Source organism: Mus caroli, chromosome 7 (genome assembly GCF_900094665.2).
Source record: "Mus caroli chromosome 7, CAROLI_EIJ_v1.1, whole genome shotgun sequence".
In the NCBI taxonomy this organism is placed as follows: domain Eukaryota; kingdom Metazoa; phylum Chordata; class Mammalia; order Rodentia; family Muridae; genus Mus; species Mus caroli.
Window position 1 is genome coordinate 58,557,376 of NC_034576.1, and position 22,328 is coordinate 58,579,703.

Genomic DNA, 22,328 nt, shown 5'->3' on the forward strand with positions numbered 1-22,328 from the left:
AATGTGCTTTCAGTCTCCTTTTAGTCAGTGGCTGAACTTCAGTTTCTTGTAACTGTAGAAACAAGGTCCATTTCCTGCTGTCAGCTCATTTCCTCACATGCTTTCCACATGGCCCCTTCAAATGACAGAGCACCACCCACTTTTGCCATATCTTTCCTGTCAACAACTTAGGAAACTGCTTAGATTATTAGACTGTGTCTGATCAGGCAATCCAGTTCTCTTGAAGTCACTAAGAAGACTATCCATAGTTGCAAAGAAATTCAATATGGGCATGTGTGAATGGTTATTCTAGTTTCCGTACCTTCTTTATTGGCTCTCTGGAATATAACCAACATATTTTTTCTGCTATGTCTCTGAGGTAACCAATTCATTTCAGGTTAAGTTAACCAGAATTTTTATTTTCAAAATTCTTAAGTTTTAATTTGGTTCTTAAAATCTTGGCAGGTATATTCAAATTGTCATGTCTTGTTATTTTATATAGCATATATAAAATACAAATTTTATATTCTGATAATTAAAGGCCCTGGAGTCAGACATTTAAGACTGGCATTCTTGTGTTTGATTTAGATGTGTCCATTAAAGATTTGCTGTGGTTCACTGTTCATTGTTACCACCCTGGGTTATTAGAGCTTCTCATGACGTCTCCAGCTATAGTATGGGCTGTCTCTTCACTCCAGTCTACTCTTCTCACATTTACCTCCTGTATGAGCAGAACCAGCAATGCTCTCAAGTTCTGTTTCTGTGATCTTTATTTATCACAGCATCTTCTCAAAAGATCTTTAACCATCTTCTCCACAGAACTGTTAAACTGGAAATATACAACTTTTGCATACTAAACTTTATTTTATATATATTAATATATACTATATATTAATATTGCAGCTTCTGGCTCATAGGTTCTTTTTCTTTGTCTGCTTTTGGGATTTGGAGGAAAGGGTCATCCAGCATGACCGGGAACTCACCATGTACCCAGGCTGGCCTTGAACTCAAGTAAACCTGTTTCATCTTGAGTAGTAGAATACTGACATAAGCCACCTCTCCTGGCCAATGGGCAGCTGGTAATTGAATGAACGTCGTGTTTTTAAGTTTTATACTTACAATACTAAGGTTACAGGGTGAATTTAAATGGGAAATGTATTCATTATTCCAACTGGGATATTAGAAAGATGGTAGGAGTCAATTTAATTTTCTATATTTTTTCTCAAGTAGAATCCTTGAATTTGAAAGTACAATAAATATAACGGTCTGATCTAATTGTAGCCATTGAAGAAGATGGTGGAGAGGATTCGCAAGTTCCAGATTCTCAACGATGAGATCATCACTATCCTGGACAAGTACTTGAAATCTGGTGATGGGGAGAGCACACCTGTGGAACATGTACGCTGCTTCCAGCCACCCATCCACCAGTCCCTAGCCAGTAGCTGAGGGCTAAGCTCACAGCATCCCAGTAACTGATGGCACGTTTGTCTTTATGTAAACTATATTAAAATTTTTAGGGGCTATTTTCCATTATGTCTGAACCTACTTTTGATCTGAAAGCTTAACTTTATAAAATGTACTTATTTTTCTATACTAAAATTGTATATGCCTTTGGAATTGGGAAGTCTGAGAATATGGTTACCAGTTGTTGCCATTACGGTATTAACAAATATTTTCATGCTGAATATTCCAGTAGCTAGTTATAAAATGCTAAATTCACTCATCCTGTACGAGCATACCAACTAATTGTATTAAAAAAAAATAAAAAAACAAAAAAAGACCTCTACCAGTTTCTTTTAAATTTAATGACGAGCTTTGTTTAAGGATTTTTCTGATGGCCTTTTAGGAACTCTTTTCTAAGTCACAGTTTCCTTTTATGCCAAAATAGTGAAATTGTTTCCTCTGTTCAACTAAATCCAACAGTGAGTCTGATTTGTGAGATATGACTTAACAATTAGAGAAATAAAAATTAATGCAGTCTGTTTGCGTTTGTTCATTGGCATAAACATCCCTGTACATACCCACATTTCACAGGACGTGTTCAATAGGACAAGATCATGACATCTTTCAAACACAACTAGAACTTAACATTCAGGTCTGGGCAGGGATGACATGAAAGCCAGTGAGATGTAAGACAGCAATTGTGTTGTCCATGAAGGACATGAAAGGAACACCAGAACTGCAATGGTATGTGCATCTACTCTTTAAGGCCAACAGTGTGGGGGAGGGCAGGGGTTTTGACACTGCAAAAAGGGAACTGGGCCTGGCTGGCCCCAACAGCTCTCAGCATACCTTCTCGATTGCTGGGGGAATTATCTCACTATAGGACTTGGACATGTGAAAAACAACAACCCAATTTTGCTGTACTATCAGAAGTATCAAAGTGGAGAGAAATTAATTGAAAATCTGGTACAGTGATGTGCCACTCACATCCCAGCTACATGGGAAGCTGAGGACTGAAGATCAATGGAGCCAAGAGTTCAAGGACAGCTTAAGGAACATAGTAAGAGCCCTGTCTTAAAAAAGAGAAACATCACTGGGCTGGGAAACCCTGAAGTCCAAAAGCTTTAAGCTTTATTTTACACAGAAAATAAAACACAGGTACTATCCAGCTGTACTGTAAACCTGAGTTACATTTTAAACAAGCCTATTTATCAAAAAGTTACCTAAAATATTTTTGTTGATATGAATAGTCGTAATAGCATCTGTACCGACCCTATGAAGTGTAGATTTTAAAAGTTAACCACTATATTACCAAGTGATAGGCCAAATAAAATGCTTGCGTACAAGATTATGTACGTATAAAGTGTCGTATGTACAACACACATTCTCAATGAGGAAACTTTTCACCCCCAAGGGAATGAACATTGGCTTTTTTTTTTATGTGCAAAATAAGACATACAGTACATAAAACAGACATAAATTATATTTGTGAGGATAAGGGGGAAGCCTATTCTCTCTGACATTTATAAGTTATATAGGAAGGCTGGAACTGTAGCTCAGTTTTAGAACATTTGTGTAGAATATACTGGGTCCTGTGACTGGAACCAAGTATGGCCCAAAAAGGACTTACATAGAGGGAGGCAGTCAGAGAAGGCAAGAGTCCTTAAGAGTGCCAATAATAAATAGAACAAAGCTACCCCCACTCCAAAATAAATATTTTTTCCCCCACAAAACCAGTATACTAAGCTACTATACAACCATGGGCAGGAACAGGAAACAGCTTCAGCTCTTCCTGTCAGTGAGGGATAGGATGGAGGGGAGTGATTTTTTTTTAAGCTAGTACATGACTTTGAAGTGGGCAAGTCTAAAGCCAGAGAATGTTCCTTACATTGGCCTAACCTTTTTGTACCTGCTTATATTTTTCTAAATATTTTCTCACAGTTTCTAAAAAAAAAAAAGCAAACTCTGAAGCAAAATAAATCACTTGGTTCAAAGAGACCTATTTTACAAACATTTTAAATCTAAGCAATTAGGATCAAAATAAGGATTTTGTTCCAACCTGCCATTTTATGCAAGCATGAGTTTCTAAATTTAAGGAAACACAAGTTTCTGTTGATAACCCAGAGTTAAGGGCTGAATGACAATCTAACCCATTCTGAACCACACTGAAAGGTCCAAGAGCTCACATAAAATGACACAGAGATCTAGTCACTATGGAAACAGCAAGTACGGACTGATAGCACAGTGGGTTTTTCCAAAAGGAGGCCAGCAGATGTGTGTGGGAAACCAGATGTTTGGGTGACAAATCACCACCTGAGAATTATTTTCTTAGAATCACACACACATATCTTTATAATCAAAAAGCCTTAGTATGATGAGGTATTGATGGAATTGGGATCACAAATGTACATTTTAATGTTCATCACCAATGGAAAAAATAAAACATTTTTATAAGCTTAAAACTTGTCATTAGTGCATTTAAATTTCTGGAGAATGAATAAAAATGTAAAATACCTTTACAATAATACAATGTTATTAGAAATTAGCCATGTACTGAGGTCATATTAGTGAGCTACCATTGTTTAACTATAAGAAAAGTAATTTCTTGATCCAAATTAGTGAAAACTTAAAAAAAGATTGTCTTTAGAGGACATTATTTGAGGATAATTTTTTTCAGATACATTCTGATACTCGAAAATCACTTTATAACAGAATTATAGGTTAACGTTTCAAACATGTCCTTAAAAAGATGTCAGGTTTCCATTCCTACGGGAAATATTTTCACCAGTGTGTTCAATTCCACAGGGTAAGTCTTCTTCATTATTATTAAGAACTTCATACATACTAGAAAGATTGCCATTCATTGCCTTTTCATCTTTTCGAAAAGATACTGGCAGACTTGCTAGACTAAAACTGACATCTTTAAAGGCATGCAACAAAAATATCCCCACAATGATTGTGAAGAAGCCACTCAAAGTCCCAATGACATCATCAACAGGCATATCCTGCCATTCTTTAAAAAGAATAGCTGAGCAAGTCAAAACCGAAGTTGTAAAGAACACATAATATATTGGAGTCACAATGGAAGTGTTGAAAATGTCCAGAGCCCGGTTTAGGTAATTAATCTGTGTGCTCACACAGACCACAAGGCTAAACAGTAGAATCCAGGCGAGGGGGTGCTGTAGAACAGGCTTTCCAGTCAATAACTCTTTTATGGCGATACCCAAACCCTTCACACAGGAGACTGAAAATGCTCCAATCACAGAGCAGATTGTTATATACACAAGAATGTTTGTCTGTCCATGTCGAGGTCCCACCACAAAGATGAATATCAAGGCCACAATGACCACAAATGTTGCAAAGACCACAAAACCTAGAGGAAGCAAAGAAAAGCTCTATTACAACAATGCACACACAAAATCATCAGGAAAGGTATACATAACTCCCAGTACTGCATCCTCAGATATATCTTGCCTATAAAACTATTTGATGGATTCATTTTGAAATGTTAAAGACTTCGTAAGTTACTCATTGTAGGTAACTCCTATTCACACCAAAGAGACACAAGACACTACGAAAATAATTCCCAGGTGGTGACTTCTCTCTTGATCCTCTAGCAAAGTCTCACCTACACAAATACATCAGAAGTACATACTGGAGGGCTGGAGACAGTGCAGCTTGCAGAGTGACTGCCTGGAATGTGCAAAGAAAGCCCTGGATTCGATCCTCAGTACCACTTTGTAAAAGTACACAGTCTAAAATTAAAATATGCTTCATAGTATTAAAAAAAAAGAAAACACCACTAACATTTTTATTTTTATTGGTTTTTCAAGACAGGACTTCTCCTCAGGCCCTGGTTGTCCTGGAACTCAATCTACACCAGGCAGGTTGTCCTCTGCCACTTGAGAGCTAGGAATAAAGGCGTGGGGCAGCATCAGTAACACTTTTAATGTATACTAAATCACAGGGCAGGGGGAAATGATAATCAGAACAGGGGAAGGAGATGCCAGTGTAGACTAAGTTCAGGAAGTACCCTTGAATGTTCATCTCTATTTGCAAAAATCAGTTATGGCCAGGTGGTGATGGTGTACACCTTTAATTCTAGCACTCAGGAGGTGTGTGTGTGTGTGTGTGTGTGTGTGTGTGTGTGTGTGTGTGTGTGTAAAAATCAGAAGTTATGAGTTGTTTTTTTAAAAGGGACACATCTAGAAATAAAATCAAGTATCAGGATAAGCAGCAAGTCAACAAGAGAACCTATAATCTGTTGGGGTCCTGGTTGAGTATGGAGATATGTCACAGCTGACAACTGTACAGTTATGTAGGCCAGCCACAGTTCTCAGGGATTCTCAGAAGTTCTCCACTGCACATAGTACATAAATAACCTTTTGTATGGAAAGATGAAAAGGGGAAATGGGAATAATTGAGGGGGAGGGGCACGTGCCAGTAATTCTAACAGTCTGGAAGCAGAGGCAGAAGCATGTGGGACTCATGATTATCTCTGGCTATAGGAAAAGTTGAAGGCTGGCCTAGGCTACATAAGACTTTGTCAAAAAGAAAATAAGAAAAAAAAAGAACAGGAAACAAATCAAGGCTAAGAAAAGTCACTCTACTTCAAATTCCACAAATAACAGGCTATTAAAGCAGACAGAAACAAGGGAAGAAAGGCAGTAATAGACATATTTCTGAGTGTATCAAAAGTACAGGGTAACTCAAATACCACAGTAAATCTGAGAAAACTGAATCCTGAGCTGAGCATGGTGGCACATACCTATATTCCTAGCACTTGAAAGGCAGAGGCAAGTAGATCTCTATTAATCTGGAGCCATCTTAGTGTATACAGAGTTACAAACAAGCCTAAGTTACATGGTGAAAATGTGTCTTAAAAAAAAAAAAGTTGGATTCTACATGTTGCATCAGAATGTGACTCAGTAGTACAGAACACTCACACCCACTGTGGAGCAGTTCAAAGGTGACAGGGAACCAGATAACTGGTTCAAAGTCCACCCAGGCTGCCTGATGTACTTTAGACAACTTGAGAGTAGAACTAGACAATAGAGAAGAGTTCAAAGAGGAAGGGAAGTGATGATTTCTTCAGGATATTTAGGAATAACTAAGCAAGTAAGATAACGATCATGAGGTAAATTTCGAGCTATACAAGAAACCTCCAATCAGCTGGCCAGCTTGGCTATAAAGGGAGAACGTGTGAAAATCCGAGAAGAGAGAAAGAAGGGGGTAATCATAATGTTTAAAAATAAAGGTTTGATTGTAAGGAGGATATAAAGAAATGTAGTAACCCTATATAAGTGTAATAAGTACCGGATAATGACTATGGCTAAGGAAATAGCAATGATAGAAGGATAGTATTTGTAAATTAAAAACATGATTAAACAACAAAAAAGACAAGAGGCTAGGGACACATGAGAACCATTTCTTATAACCTGTGCAAAACAATTCATCTATGTACACACAAAATCTAAATTAAAATAAAAATAAAATTTAAGTACAGTAACATTAATGAAGTTTTTCTTACCTGGATCACCTAACTTATGTGACATTTCATTTAAGGTCTCAATCTCCTCTTCCTTTGGAGCATGAATGACCATAACTGTAGACCCTAGAATACTTAGCAAACACCCAATTTTCCCATGAAGATTAAGTCTTTCATTTAGGAAGTATGAAGACAGAATGGCACTAAAAGGAAGAATAAAGGTTGAACACTTATATTAGCTCTTTTCAAACTTTGAAAATTAACAGACTTGCAATGCAGATCACTGAGCTCACACAAAAATACTTCTAGGCTTTTGACAAAGAAAATGTACAATCAGGTCTTAAAAGTTTGCTTAGCTAGAAAGCACTGTCTCTTCACCTGAATTTGTGAGCATCCAACTAGCAGGATAAAAATGTGGCCTCTGCCTCCATTCTGTACCTGTCTCCTTTGTTCAGTAAGTATATTCTGCAATCACCCTCCTAATCAATTAGCCTGACCAATCTGACTGAGACTGCTTGGCTGTGAATACTGTGGCTCTCTGTCTCTATCAACTGGGAACTCATGTCCTTCCCAGAAGACAATGTAATAAAGCACTGCCTGCCCCCTTGCCTTTCCAGCATACTTACTATACTTCCTCCCTTGTCGTCTTTACTGCTTCACTCTTAGACTGGCATTTTTGTATGAGCTGTAGAATCTATTCTAGGACCATCATAACTGTTGCCCTAAAACCCCTGGAACAAAATGAACCACCTCCTTCATATACACTGAAACTGTGCATTTATCATCTTTTTACTACAAGACTCCATATGAAATATCAAGTGGTATAATTTATACAGCCTAGTTCTTAATAAAAACTATATCCAAGCCAATGCTTCAAGTTTACAAAACTTCTATGTACAAAGTTTGCCTTCTATTTTAAAATTACATTTATTTATCTCCCCCCTCACCCCCCATCTCTGTTTCTATCTGTGTGAAGACATGAAGACAGCTTGCACACGTAGGCTGTCTCCCTTCCGCCAAGCCTGGCAGTAAGTGCTTTCACCTGCTAAGCCATCTTGCCAGCCCTATGTATTGATTTAATTGTGTATGATTTGCCTACAGTCATCCTAAATTATTTGGAAATACAAAGTCAATAAACTATAATCTGAGAACATTTCATTATTAATTTGCCTATATACTGCAAAGTTTTTATAACTTATAGTTAGTTTTATTCAAACCTAAAAATAAAGTACAGAATAAACAAATAAGTTCACAGTATAAAAAAGAAAAGCTAAGAATAAAAACATAATCATATTTTATATATAATTTAATAGAAAGGGCAATAGCAGTTCTCAACTTTCAAAATAGTAACCAAAATCCAGACTTGAAATAGGCTTAGCTATTAGGACCAACCATTACAGTAACAAAACAGGACAAGTTTTAAGTTGGTCTTACGAAACAAGTACCTCACGCCAGTCTTTCGACCTCCGCCCCACCCCACCCCCAAGACTTGATGTTCTGTAGTAGTTAATAAATCCTACCTACAGCAATATATGTATACTGAATAGTAAATGTTAAGGCAAGTAGCAACATTTCTAAAGTTTAAATCACTATGCTGGTCCTGGATATAAGCAGAAGGAAGGATTAAAATGGTTTTGTCCCACAAATTAATAACTAACTATGCAAAGAAGATAACTTTGAAATAACACTACTAGAGATTATTTAAAAATCCTTAAGGGTGTACAAGTATACTGACATATAATTAGCACACTAGTATCATACAGACTAAAATACCATTTCTCACATGAAATACAGTCTTACCTTACGAGGACGCTGAGCGCACCTAGTGGAGTCACTAATGTGGCCGGAGCAAATGCATATGCAGCAAAATTGGCCACTTCACCGGCTCCCACTGAAGAGATGAACAATAAAAACCATCTCAGACAGGAATGGACTCAGTTCGAAGATGTCTGCATTTTATGCAACACATACCTATTACTTTAACTATATTGTACTTCATAACAACTTCCATATCTTCTCTCATCTAGGTCCAAGTGCTATAAATTGCCAACATCTGATACCAATAACCCAAGTAAATGTAATTAAAAGCAATAATTTTAATTTAAAAGATATAATTTATGCATAAGGGTATTAATATATTTGTCAACCAGGACTACAAATACACTTTAAAGAAAGCTGACACTGATACAAAGGTAAATTTCTTAATTTTTTTCTGGATTCTTCTTTTTTTAAGTCAACTTTTTTTTTTTTTTACTTTTTGAGATGCTGTTTTGGCAGTTCAAGTGCACACTTTCAGCTCATCTTGTTTCCTTCTTCCCTACTCCTTTTTTTTTTCTTTTCTTCTTGCCATCTTGGCCTCCTTTTTAAGAGATGAAGTCTCATTATGTTTCCCAGGCTGAACCTCATATGGACTCAAATGATCCTGCCTCAGCCTCCACACAGCTGGAGCTACAAGCTCATGGCACTTTAGCAAAGACACTTTGAAGGGGGAGGATTTTTTTTCTCCAGCTTTGTAACTTGTTTTCAGTGACAATGTTGACTGATTCATCAATATACTATTACTATATGCTTTCAATACTGCTTTCTGTTTGACTAGTATTTCCTAGTACGCCCCTTCTTTGGGATGTTTTGTTCTTGAGACCAGTTCTCAATATGTAACCTGGATTGGCCTCATACTTTTAAATTTTGTGTTTATTTTGTGCGCATGAGTGTTCTGTCTACAGTACATCTATGTACTCTTTGCATGACTCGACCTCCAGAGGCCAGAGAGGATAGTGCATATCTTGGAACTAGTTAGAGACAGCTGTGAGCAGCCAGTGCTCTTAATTACTGAGCCATGTTTCAAGCTCCCGGCCTCAAACTCTTGATCCTTCTGCATTAGCCCCTTAAGTACCAGGATCATAGACAGGCAAATGTTACCCACAATTCTAGGCTGCATGTTTTTATTACGTTTTTTGGTCAGGCATACAAAGTAGTGTCTTCCACTGACATTTCCATTCACAGTCCATCACTGAAGGATTACTGGCTTTCTTTTTTTTTTAATTTTTATATGTATATTTTATGTGTATGAATGTTTTTGTTTGCCTGCATACAAGTATACTACACGTGTGCCTGGTATCCAAGTAAATCAAAGGAGGACTTGAGCTCCCCTGGTATTGACGTTACAGATGGCTGTGGGTTTTCTGCAAGAACAACAAGTGCTCTTAACCATGGAGCCATCTCTATCCAGCCCACCTTGGTCTGCTTTTTTATATAATCCAGGATAACCCACCCAGGCTGATATTGCCCAGTGAGCTGGGCCCTCTCATATCAATCATTAAGAATATGCTCCACAGCCGGGTGTGGTGGCGCACACCTTTAATCCCAGCACTTGGGAGGCAGAGGCANGCAGATTTCTGAGTTCGAGGCCAGCCTGGTCTACANAGTGAGTTCCAGGACAGCCAGGGCTACACAGAGAAACCCTGTCTCGAAAAATCAAAAAAAAAAAAAAAAAAAACCAACAAAAAAAAAGAATATGCTCCACAGATAAGCCCTCAGGCCAGTGTGATGGAGGCAATTCCTCCACTGAGGTTCCCTCTTCCTCGGTGACTCCAGATTGTGACAAATGGACAAAAAAATAATTAGCACATCACTGACCTGAGTCTGTTCTCTGCTTACATGACACTGTCAAAAGGGATGGCAGGGGTGTGGTATTTGAATTTTAAGTCTTATTTTTTCCTGACTGATATTTCCTGCCTCACCTAAAGAGTAACTGGGGTGCTGGGCATGGTGGAACATGTCTTTTAATCCCAGCACTTGAGAGGCAGAGCCATGTATATTTTGAGTTTGAGGGCAGACTAGTTTATAGAGGCTACAAGGGAAATGCTGTCTTGGGGAAAAACGTTTTTTAGAGTAACTGGGGCTACAAGTACACACCACAGTGTCTGGCTCAAACACTGTACCACTATATCCACCTTCACTTCTTTTTGATATTCAAAAAAGTTTTGTGTAAAACTAACTGAGAGGACATGCCTGTAATTCCAACACTTAACATAGAAGCAGCAGGATCAGAAGTTCAAGGTCATCTTTAGCTGCTAACCTCAGCAGTTTAAGTCCAGTCTAGGCTCTGTAAAACCATGTCCTTTAGTTAACTAACTAATGAGAAATGCTCTCACTATGTAGCTCTGGCTGACCTTGAACTAGCTATGTAGACCAGGCTGACCTCAAACTCAAGAGACCTGTCTGCTTCTACTGGGATTAAGTGTGAGCAACCATACTATGAGTTTCTATCTTTAAAAAAGTTTCATACAAAAGATTTTAATATCAAAGCTGCTGCTTATGGTCACTAAGGCTTTACATACTGCTAAACCCAATAGTCAATGTTCAATCCTCACTGGACTTACTCTGTAGCAACATCATTTGACACCAACCAGAACTGTTTCCCCAAACCCTATCACTTGGTTCCAAAAAACAGAAGGCTTACTTGGTCTCCCCTTGTTATTTTGAGGCTTAGTTCCAATCTCTTCCCTCCTCTACTCCTGAACTCTACATCAATCTACTCTGTATTTTGAGTATCTGATATCTGGACTTCTATATATTCTCATTTCCTAAGCAATCTTTTGGTCTTAAAGAGATAGCAACTCCCAAATTTTTTCACCAGCCTGAATGACTTAGTCAAAGTCCAGAGCTGTCTAACTGACAATCTCACATATCTGTTTAACTATTTAATATAAACTTTTAACATTAATGCACTCAGAACAAACTCCTGATCTCCTCCTAGCTGACCTGCTCAGGTTCTTGCTAACCTTTAGCAACAGAACAGTCATTTCTATTGACTGTGACCAAGTCTTCAATGTCTTTTCATACCATACATTTTGTCAGTACTACATTGAAAACATATTCAGAACTCATTTCACTATTTCCTGGTACTACCTTGGTCCATGCTGTCACCTCTTTTTTATATAGTCAATCTATGCATCAACACAGTAGGCAAAGAAACTATATCATATATTTTATTGAAGCTCTCCAAAGAAGGCTTTCTATCCAACAAATTCAAAATCCTTTCTGTGACCTGAAAAACCAATTGCTTAATAAATGCCCTCATTTCTCCGACCTTATTTCCTTCTGTCCTTACTGCCCTAACTCCCTTACTACTGAACTTTAATGCTTCCTGAAGGTTTCATATTCTAGCACTACCTATGGAGCAAATCACTCTAAAGTATGTCAGTCTAAAACTAGCAGTTTACTGACATGATTTGCTGGCCCAGACTTTAGCAAATGGTCAGGATCTTTTAAGAGCCTGGGTCAGATATAAACCAAGGCTGCAGTATCTGAAGGTTAGAACCATATTCCAGGCACTGGTATGACTGGCTGCTGTTCAGGGATCCCTGTAAAGATAGTTTTAAAGTATTCACAGCAACTGGCTTCCCTAAAAACAATCTAAGAAAAAAGGGGAACGCTGCACATCCATTTATGATGTAGCCTTAGAAGTCATACATCACATTTCCTGGATTCTGTGACCATAGGAGGCCAGTTCTAACTCTATGTAACAGAGGATTACTCAAAAGTATGACTACCAGGAGGCAAGAACAACTGGGGGCATCAAAGAGAAGGCTATCCTATTCACAGGCAAGTCCCAGTCCTAGCAAAAGTTTAGCATAGTAGCAAAAGTATTTAGTTACTATTTCCTTCATTTCAGCCGGACGTGGTGGCCCACGCCTTTAATCCCAGCGCTCGGGAGGCAGAGGCAGGCAGATTTCTGAGTTCGAGGCCAGCCTGGTCTACAGAGTGAGTTCCAGGGCAGCCAAGGCTACACGGCAAAACCCTGTCTCGAAAAACAAAAACAAAAAAAAACAAATCCTATTTCCTTCATTTCAAAGTTATTTCCTAATATGGCAAGATATCTCACATCCTCAGCTGTCTATTACTTTCCAGTAAGGTTTGTCCTTCCTGGTCTCCTATCTCAAAGTCTATCTACTTACTCTCCAGTTTATATCCCCCTTCTAGCTTTGTATCTTCCCGCTACAAGCGCGTGCACACACAGAGACAATCAGACAGACAGACAGACAGACACACACACACCCCTTTTACCCTATTCATCCTTCTTACTGTTTGTAAGCTTCTTATAAGTGGGCACTTTTGGGGGGTGTGCTTTTTTCCTTTTTCTAGTATATCTTCAGCACTAAAAACAATGTCACAGCCGGGCGTGGTGGNGCANGCCTTTAATCCCAGCACTCGGGAGGCAGAGGCAGGCGGATTTCTGAGTTCAAGGCCAGCCTGGTCTACAGAGTGAGTTCCAGGACAGCCAGGGCTACACAGAGAAACCCTGTCTCAAAAAAAAAAAAAAAAAAAAAACCAACGTCTCGATGTAAGAGATGATCAACAGATAAGCATCTGTTATATCTGTTATCAAGTCTCAGGTATCTTTTCTTTTTTCTTTTTTGAGACAGGGTTTCTCTGTGTAGCCCTGGCTGTTCTGGAACTCACTCTGTAGACCAGGCTGGTCTTAAATTCACAGAGATCCACCTGTCCCCCCAGTGCTGGGATTAAATAAAGGTGTGTAACACCACTGCACAGCTTATGGCTCAGGTGTCTGAAGGACAATTTATTTCACATTAAAAATATTTTTCAGTAAGTCTTATTTACATTGTGAGTCTTATTTACTTACATTGGTATTCTGCCTCTATGTATGTCTGTTTGAGGGTGTCAGACACCCTGGAATTGAAATTACAACAGTTGTGAACTGTCATGTAGATGCTAGGATTTGAACCTGGGTCCTCTGGAAAAGCAGCCAATGTTCTTAACCCCTAAGCTATCTCTCCAGTCCCATTAAAAGATTAATTTTGTGTCTCAGAGTTTTACCTGAATGTATGTATGTACACTATGAGCATGTTTGGTGCCCAAAGAGGTTAAAAAACCGAGTGGGATATCCCAGAACTGGAACTATGGATGGTTGTGAACAATTATATGGGTGCTGGGAATAGAACCACAAGAGCAACATGTGCTCTTAACTACTGAGCCATCTTTCCAGCCCCCTTCACTTACCTTCGTAAAGATAGTGACCAAAATAAAAATGAACAGTCTTGAGAAATAATGGAGGGAAAAAAAAAATCTGATTTTTTTCCCCCTAACTTTCATCTTATATATTTTTTCTTTTTTAAAGTGCTAGGGAATCAAATTCTGGGTGTTTTACATGTTAGGCAAGTTCTCTATTCCTCCGTTCCCCAACATACACACACCTTTTAACCGACTTATCTAGTAATTATTTTTTAAGGCAAAGATATATCAAAAATGTTTTAATCAGATTAGTTCTTATAAAGATCTTATTATTTGAAATAAATAAGCGATTAACTAAACTACTTTTATAGGCTTCAATCTATTTTGAATTTAACTTATAAACACAAAATGTTCTAAACTTTGCTAATATGAGCTGTAACAACATATGCAAAGTATTTAACATATAGCTATAATGCTTTCTTGAAATGTTCTCTATACATACTTGACAGCAGTCCAGCCCACCACAACCATTCCTTAAGATATGCATGGCCTCCTTGACCTGTGAATGAAGAAATAGTTTATTTTTCTGGAAGACTATCATTCTCTTTAAAGCCTATAAAAAGTATTAATTAATCACAGAATTAAAAGTATCTGATATGATATTTCTTGGATATTTCAAGATTGCCTTAGAAAAAAGATATGAGGATCATGACTCTTAAAAATATTTATCTTTGTACTATAATCTGGAGTTAAAGGACTAACTTAACCCTCATACTTAGCATCCTTTTTAAAAGGCGGCTTTAATGAATAAGAAAGATGAACCAACAAAAAGTAACAAAGTTGGGCAGAGCGGTGCACACCTGCTATCCCAGCACTTGGAAGTCTCAAGTGAGATGAGTCCTACAAGTCTGAAGCCAGCCTGAAATTCAGAGTACGCTCCAGGAGAGCCTGAACTTCATACAATTGGATTCTTTCTAGAGGGAGGGGGATTGCAGAAATAGATCAACTTCAAATGATTTAGTCTGCAAAGAGGAAAGCTATTTAGACATAATTATGTAGTCCCACCTAAGAAGACACTACGGTCCTACAAAGATTGAGAAATGCTCACAAACTAGACTGCCAAGAGACAATCTACTTTTTCCTTGACCAAATTAAGTTGAAAAGCAATTGGTACTTCAGCCATTGTCCGTTTTAAGGGAAAAAAAGTGAATTTTACAAGCCTATAATTTAGGAATAACAGGGATGCCTTAAGACTAAGGTTGAATGGGTATAGAAAATAAATGAGATGCTAGGATTTTCTTTCTCCTTTGTCCATTAAATCATAAGAGACTCTGTTTTATGTTTTAACATTGCTCAATTAGATCTGGCCACAAAGATAGTCTATTCATGAGGTCCAATAAGGTCTAAAATGAAGCACAACAAGGAAGATAGAATGTAAGCACTAATATCTCATAGTGAAGGGAACTGTAATGGATGTCCATGGATTGAACTAAAGTTCAATTATACTGAGCATCCTCCAGGGTACTGTAACACATCTGTAAATTTGGGGGAAACAACATACACCATTCAGGTCAATTACTGGAAAACGCAAATCAGGCAAGACCGTTCTTTCCTTTGTTCAATTTCACATCATCAAGAAAAACATCTAAAGCAGAAGTCACAAGTTCTATCACGAATAAAATATCCCAGTCTTTAATAAAAGCCTGGTTCTACTCATGGATCAAATTTCCTCCTGCGCAGATATAATGAAACTTAAACCTTGGAAACTCCTTTGGCACTGGTCCCATTCCTATTTTGACAGTAACTATAAAAGGAAGAAGTTAACTACTTTTGACAACTTATTTTTCTCATTACAAAGCTGGTATCTGATTATCTATTAAATATTTAGAAATCACTTGAGCAATGCGAATATTCAAATATAATCACAAAGAATGAAGACAGTGTGTCTATACTCAAAGAACCCGAATGTATGAGTATATATGTACTTTTTGATACCTAAAGGACATAACTTACCTGCTCTCATGGAGCCTTTCCTGGCAAGTCGCAGAAGGCCTTTTTTTTTCAAAATGAAACTCCCTCCAATGAAAATGCTGGAGGTCATAGCCAATCCCAGACCAATATAAAAATCATATTTTCCACGCCCCAGGCTCATTTCGTTAGTTACTTAAGTTCCTGTGAGTGACATTGATCACCGAACAGAGAAACTGCTTGTACAGGAGACAAGGTGACTCAGTCCTCAAACCTAAATGATATAAAGTAAGGTGAGGTTTTCACAAAATAATCATGAGAGCTCATCCACAAGTCATTTCCCTCCTCATAAGAGAAGAAAGAAAATACTTCCGTACTAGTCCTGTTCCTAATTGGACAGTTCCTAGTCCTCCTACAGAAGGAAGCAGTTAACTACTTTTGACAACTTATTTCTCATTACAAAACTGGTATCCGATTATCTAATAATTGATCAAAAATCCATATATTATTTAAATTTAGCACTAACCTAATTATGTTTCTTCAAATTATGGCAAAAGAGTGGTCTGTAGTAAGTTTGGATTATTTTTATAAATTTTAGCTTTGTGTTGTTTTAACTATTTCCAATCTTAACTGATAGTCTATAATATAATTTTGCTGTTAGGAAAAGAACAGAAGAATTAAATATAACAATACATGAATCTAGGTCATCAATATATTTATCTACATATTTATCGATATATCTATCTATGTTCATACAGAGGAAATTTTTTCTTATGCAATATTGTTCTTTCAGAAATATCCTAGCACTCAGAAGGCAGATGCAGAGGGAACTGGAGTTTGAGGCCAGTTTAGGCAACACAGGGAGCCCCTAGACAGTTAAGGGAAAGGAAGCTGTAAAGATATAAAAGTATATAATTGATCATCTATTTGCCCTATCTGGAAACATAGACAGGACAGTTTTAGCACTATTTTGTTAGCAAAGGATGACAATTTTAACAAACATATCTACTGGGATATGGACTATAATATTGTTGGTCTTTAGAGAACATAAGGACCAGACAGCTCAGTTCAAAGCTGACAGATGGTCCATTTATTTTCCAAATGAACCAACGCATGAACTTCACTGATGTTAAAACTAAGGTGTACAAAGCAGAGGGGGAAAAAAAAAATAAACATGCTTTTTTTCCAGCTCTCAGCATCCCAGATTGGGCTTGAAATAAAAATACTCCTTCCTCAGCCTCCTGAGTACAAAGTTATAGGACCACTGACACCATACTTGGCCCCATAATGTTTCTGTTCAAACAGTATGTATTAGATGCATGCTGTATGCAATAAATATTATTTTAATCCTCTAAATAAATGGTAAGGTTTTTTTGTTTGTTTGTTTTGCTAAGTAACTCAGTGACCAAGCATGTCTAATATGCACAAAGCCTTATATTTGATTCCCCAGGAGCAACACAGCCATGCAAATGTACATAACACCCATGCAAATGTACATACAAAACAAATGTGGTAACTTTTAGTCTTCAATAGGAAGGCAGACAAGAAAGCAACAATAGGGCTGGTGAGATGGCTCAGTGGGTAAGAGCACCCGACTGCTCTTCCGAAGGTCCAGAGTTCAAATCCCAGCAACCACATGGTGGCTCACAACCATCCGTAACGAGATCTGGCGCCCTCTTCTGGAGTGTCTGAAGACAGCTACAGTGTACTTACATATAATAAATAAATAAATAAATCTTTAAAAAAAAAAAAAAAGAAAGAAAGCAACAATATACACTATAGCAACAATAAACACTACCACACTAAGTTAGTAGCACTCCAAACAAAGGGGAAAGACCAGCAGAGGTTCGTTATGACTCCCATAAACTTCAATGAGATACTTCTCATCCTACTGATTTGGGACTTGGCTACCAGGCTTGTTCTGATAAATGGGAAAGAAAATGCATGTGGCAGATTGCCAGTTTTGCATCTGGACCAAAAGTCTCCCACACTTTGCTTATTCCTTTATACCCTGCCATGTGATGGTTAATCTTGGTTGTCAACTTTACTACATCTAGAATCAAGGAAATGCAAGCTTCCAGGCTCTCCTGTAAGGGGTTTCTTTGATCAGATGATCTGAAGCAGGAAGACCCACCCTAAATGTGGGTGGCAATGTGGAAGAAGGAAACTGCTTTCTTGCTTGCTTGCTTGCTTGCTTTTTTTGGTTTTTCGAAACAGGGTTTCTCTGTGTAGCTGTGTAGCCCTGGCTGTCCTGGAACTCTGTAGACCTGGCTGGCCTCGAACTCAAAAATCCGCCTGCCTCTGCCTCCCAAGTGCTGGGATTAAAGGCATTCGCCACCACTGCCCAGCTTAGAAGGTGTATTTTAAAACCTTTAATGGAGAATTACTAAGCCAAACACAAAAGTTTCTACATGCAGATCTTTATTTTTCAGAAGTTAGATGAAAACTAGGCATGATGGCTCACTCATACCTTGTAATCCCAATATTTGAAATATTTGAATATTTGAAATATTTGAATATTTGAAATATTTGAATATTTGAAATATTTGAAATATTGAAATATTTCATGCAAGTTTGAGGACAACCTGGGATACAGAATAAGAGCCTCAAAAATAATAAAAAATTAACAAAATTTAAAATAAGTAAATAGGACATGTTGGGTAGGCTTTACACAGTACTGGGGATCTCCATAAGACCCACAAAAAAATTCTGCCTACATTGTTCTTTTCACACTCTACATGTTTATAAATAAGTAACCTGAGCTCTAAGCAAATTATTGGCCTTGTAAGACCACAGCTTTCTGGCAGCTCTGAAGTATGCAGTAAAGCATGTTGGGTTGGTTTTGTGCAGGACTGGGGATCAAACTAGGTTTTTACAACTAAGCCAATATCCTTGGCTCCCATGTTGGAAATTTTATACTTACTGTACAAAGTCTGTTGAACTGTTTAAGTCAATCATCTAAGGGTTATATAGGGATAAACATCATTATGTTCATAGGTTCAAGTTAGCTGGTCAGTTGTGATAATTCTGTATGTTTTCCTGTGTTGTGAACAATGGGTTCTGTGAGCTATCCTCTTCACTAGGTGTGTTGGTTAGGATTATCTAAAAGAACTGAGCTTTTTGCATGACCATACATATTAAAAGAGGCTTAATTTTTTTTAAGTGGGTATGAGTGTTTCACCTGCATGAATATGTACTGCATGTGCCTTTGGTGCTCATGGAAGTCAGAAGAGGATCTGTGAGTTACAGATGGTTGTAAGCCACCATATCAGTGCTTGGAATTGAACCTGGGTTCTCTGCAAGAGCACCTCAATTTGAGAGAGGAAGTATGATATGGAAGGGACTGGAGGAAAGAAAGGGAAGTTTAGAGAAGTGTTGTAGTTAGATTTTAGTTAAAAAATAAATAAATAAATTGAGAGGGGGAAAAAGGCAAGTTGAGGTGGTACATGCCTTTAATCCCAGAATTTAGAAGGGAGACAGGTGGATCTCTGAGTTCCAAGCCAGCCTGGTCTATAGAGCTAGTTTTAGGACAGCCAAGGGTACACAAAGAAACTCTATTTCAAAAAACAAAGAAAAAAATCTAGAGAGAGAAACACAAAGAGAAACAAAACCAGCTGGTTCTAATATCAGTAAAGGCATGCTAATAGAAAGCAGTTTCCGCCAGGCGTGGTGGCGCATGCCTTTAATCCCAGCACTTGGAAGGCAGAGGCAGGCAGATTTCTGAGTTCGAGGCCAGCCTGGTCTACAGAGTAAGTTCCAGGACAGCCAGGGCTACACAGAGAAACCCTGTCTCGGAAAACAAAACAACAACAACAACAAAAAAAACTAATAAAATACACCTTCAATGCTGAAAAGCTGCAGGAATCTTAGGGCAGAAATCACAACTAAGTTCCAAAAGGAAAGTCGCCCCAATAGTCCAATAGTCTAAGTTACTATCCATCTTGTGAAGGAGAACAGGTCAAAGAGCAGCATCAATATAACACTAATGCCAGTAGTCATCTATATAAAACATTTCCTGGATTCCTCTTTCAAGGGATTTCTAGCCTTCCCTCTGCAGCTCCTAAGGCAAGATGTACAATGTAGTTCTAAGTAAAGAGTTTGGAGACTGTCAGGCTCTGAGTGTAACAGATACATGTAAGAAAAGGAAAAAGCTAACAAATCTAAGGTACCGCTCTATGTGCCCAAACACTTGTCACCTCATGTTTAAAGGTGACTTCCTCACACCCTATCTGACTGTAACCACCAGCTACAGAGATGGAAACACATGCAGGGAGGAGAAAAGTAGGATTTCTGAACAAGATGGACAACCACTTCTATATACTATCAAAATTTTTAAAAAAAGAATTCTGCCTACATTGCTGCTAATCAGACTCTGCATGCCTGGTTACTTGTTTATAAGCAAGTAACCTAACCTCTAAGCAAATTATTGGTCTTTTAAGCCCACAGCTTTCTGGCAGCTCCTACGTATGCTTCATGTTTTCTAGATCAATACAGATGAATAGAATGAGCATCAATTGACCCTAAAAAATTAAATCTGCCTATTCTAGAGTGGCCATTTAATATGTAATAAATAGCTTCACCTAGATCAGCATTGTAATATGGAACCAAATTGCCAGAGCCAGAACTGTAAAATATCAAAGTATGATAGGAAGTATTATCACTAGATATTGAGTAAAATGCAATGACAATGCTCACAGCCTGGGAAAAGGATAAATTAAAAAAAAAAACTGTCAGCCAGGCAGTGGTAGCACATACCTTTATTTTCAACACTTGAAAAACAGATGCAGGCCAATCTCTGAGTTCTAAGCCAGCCTGGTCTCCAAAGTGAGTTCCATGATAGCCAGGGCCACACAGAAAAATCCTGTCTCAAAAAACCAAAACCAAACCAAACCAAAGACCAAAATCCACTAACTATGCAAACACTCTTGTCATATAACAAGGTAGAAGATGAAGACTCACAACTGAGCTGTCCTCTAATCTTTACATATGCACCAAAGAATACCCTCACACACAAATGTTTTTTATCTACAAGTGAACAATAAATAGTCAAAAAATGTTCAACAACCTTAGCTATCAGCAAAACATAAATCAAATTGAACTGCGATTCCATCTCAACCCAATCAGAATGGCTATCATAAAGAAAACAACGGGGGAGGAATAAGGAAACATATTAATGGATGTGTAAACTAGTACAGCCTATTTGTATGAAAATACTTTCAAAAACTAAAAACAAAAGACATGATCTAACTATACTATTTATAGGTCTGTACCTGAAAAAAACTGCTGACAGGCCAAAAAATCATCTTCATATAAGTGTTTACTATAGATCTGTTCACAAGTCACAAAATACCAACCGCTGATGCCTATCAACAAATCAACAGAAAAAAATGTGTCAAACAGCAGAACCTCTGTCACCCAACTGCCGGGACTAAAGGCATGCATGGGCCACCACTGCCCTGCTTGGGGAAACAGCATCTTTAGACTAACAAGGTTGGTATGAACTACATATAATATGAGCTCACAGAGTCTGTGACAGCACACACAAGTTCCACCACACACATCCCAGCACTGAGAAGGGGAAGCAGACGCAAAGTTTCATTCCTACTCAAGAAGCAATTTATAACCAATCCCTACTGGGGAAGGGAAAGTCAGTTTTTCCAATGCAATGATACTGGATACATCAACCACACTCCAGGAACAGTTAGCTAATGTAAAATGGACTCCATGGTTTTGCTTTGTTGTATTTTTGTCTTATTGGTTTTCTCCTTTCTATCAATGGATCTATTATCTACTGTTGTTTCAAGAGAAAGGAGAACATGAAATGGGGGAGGGGTGTCTAAAAGAAACGGTAGGAGGGGAAAGACAATTACTTTGGCTATCTGTGGGGGTTTCCCACAAAAGCACTCATTTGTGGTAGCAAATTTTATATGAACGGCTTTCTAGAATTAAGGTTGCTTTTTCAGTCTGTTTACTTCTGGAAATATACCAGTTGGAGAGTCGTGCAGACTTATCTTCAATTCTAAGGTAGCCACAAGCCACTAAACTCGGAAAATTAATGACCTCATTTGGACTTACAGTTTACTAATAGGACATATGTGTGAATGTCCTGAAAAAAATGAGTTGCTTTGATAGTCTCTGATCCTGTTCCTACTCTATAACTGAAGGTCAAACGAAGCTGAGCACATGCCACGTGGGTATGTTTTATAAGACAGGGTCAAGCTTAAAAGACAGCAGAAAGAGAAAACAGAGGCATGGAAGATAGCTCAGCAAATATGAGGGCCCAAGTTCAAAACCCTGCACCAAAGTTATAAAAAGCTGGGTATGGGGCTGGAGAGATGGCTCAGTGGTTAAGAGCACTTCTGAAAGTCCTGAGTTCAAATCCCAGCAACCACATGGTGGCTCACAACCATCCGTAATGAGATCTGACGTCCTCTTCTGGTGCATCTGAAGATAGCTACAGTGTACTTAGATATAA

General features: G+C 38.1%; 2 protein-coding genes across 4 annotated transcripts in view; one reads left to right on the top strand and one right to left on the bottom strand.

Moving 5' to 3' along the window:
* Cyfip1 (cytoplasmic FMR1 interacting protein 1) overlaps positions 1-3,388 on the top strand; it is a 94,670-nt gene extending 91,282 nt beyond the window's left edge. For both annotated transcript variants that reach the window (XM_021166451.2, XM_021166452.2), the window contains exon 31: positions 1,261-3,388. In XM_021166451.2, the coding sequence (XP_021022110.1) occupies positions 1,261-1,425 (165 nt within the window). In that variant the 3' untranslated portion in view covers positions 1,426-3,388. The remainder of the gene's footprint in view (positions 1-1,260) is intronic.
* The window catches only part of Nipa2 (NIPA magnesium transporter 2), a 23,268-nt gene continuing 3,456 nt past the window's right edge, over positions 2,517-22,328 (bottom strand). For both annotated transcript variants that reach the window (XM_029480104.1, XM_021166453.1), the window contains exons 3-7: positions 15,899-16,127; positions 14,388-14,444; positions 8,711-8,801; positions 6,953-7,113; positions 2,517-4,795 (exon numbers count right to left, since the gene is read on the bottom strand). In XM_029480104.1, coding sequence (XP_029335964.1) covers positions 4,164-4,795; positions 6,953-7,113; positions 8,711-8,801; positions 14,388-14,444; positions 15,899-16,037 — 1,080 coding nt within the window. In that variant the 5' untranslated portion in view covers positions 16,038-16,127 and the 3' untranslated portion in view covers positions 2,517-4,163. The remainder of the gene's footprint in view (positions 4,796-6,952; positions 7,114-8,710; positions 8,802-14,387; positions 14,445-15,898; positions 16,128-22,328) is intronic.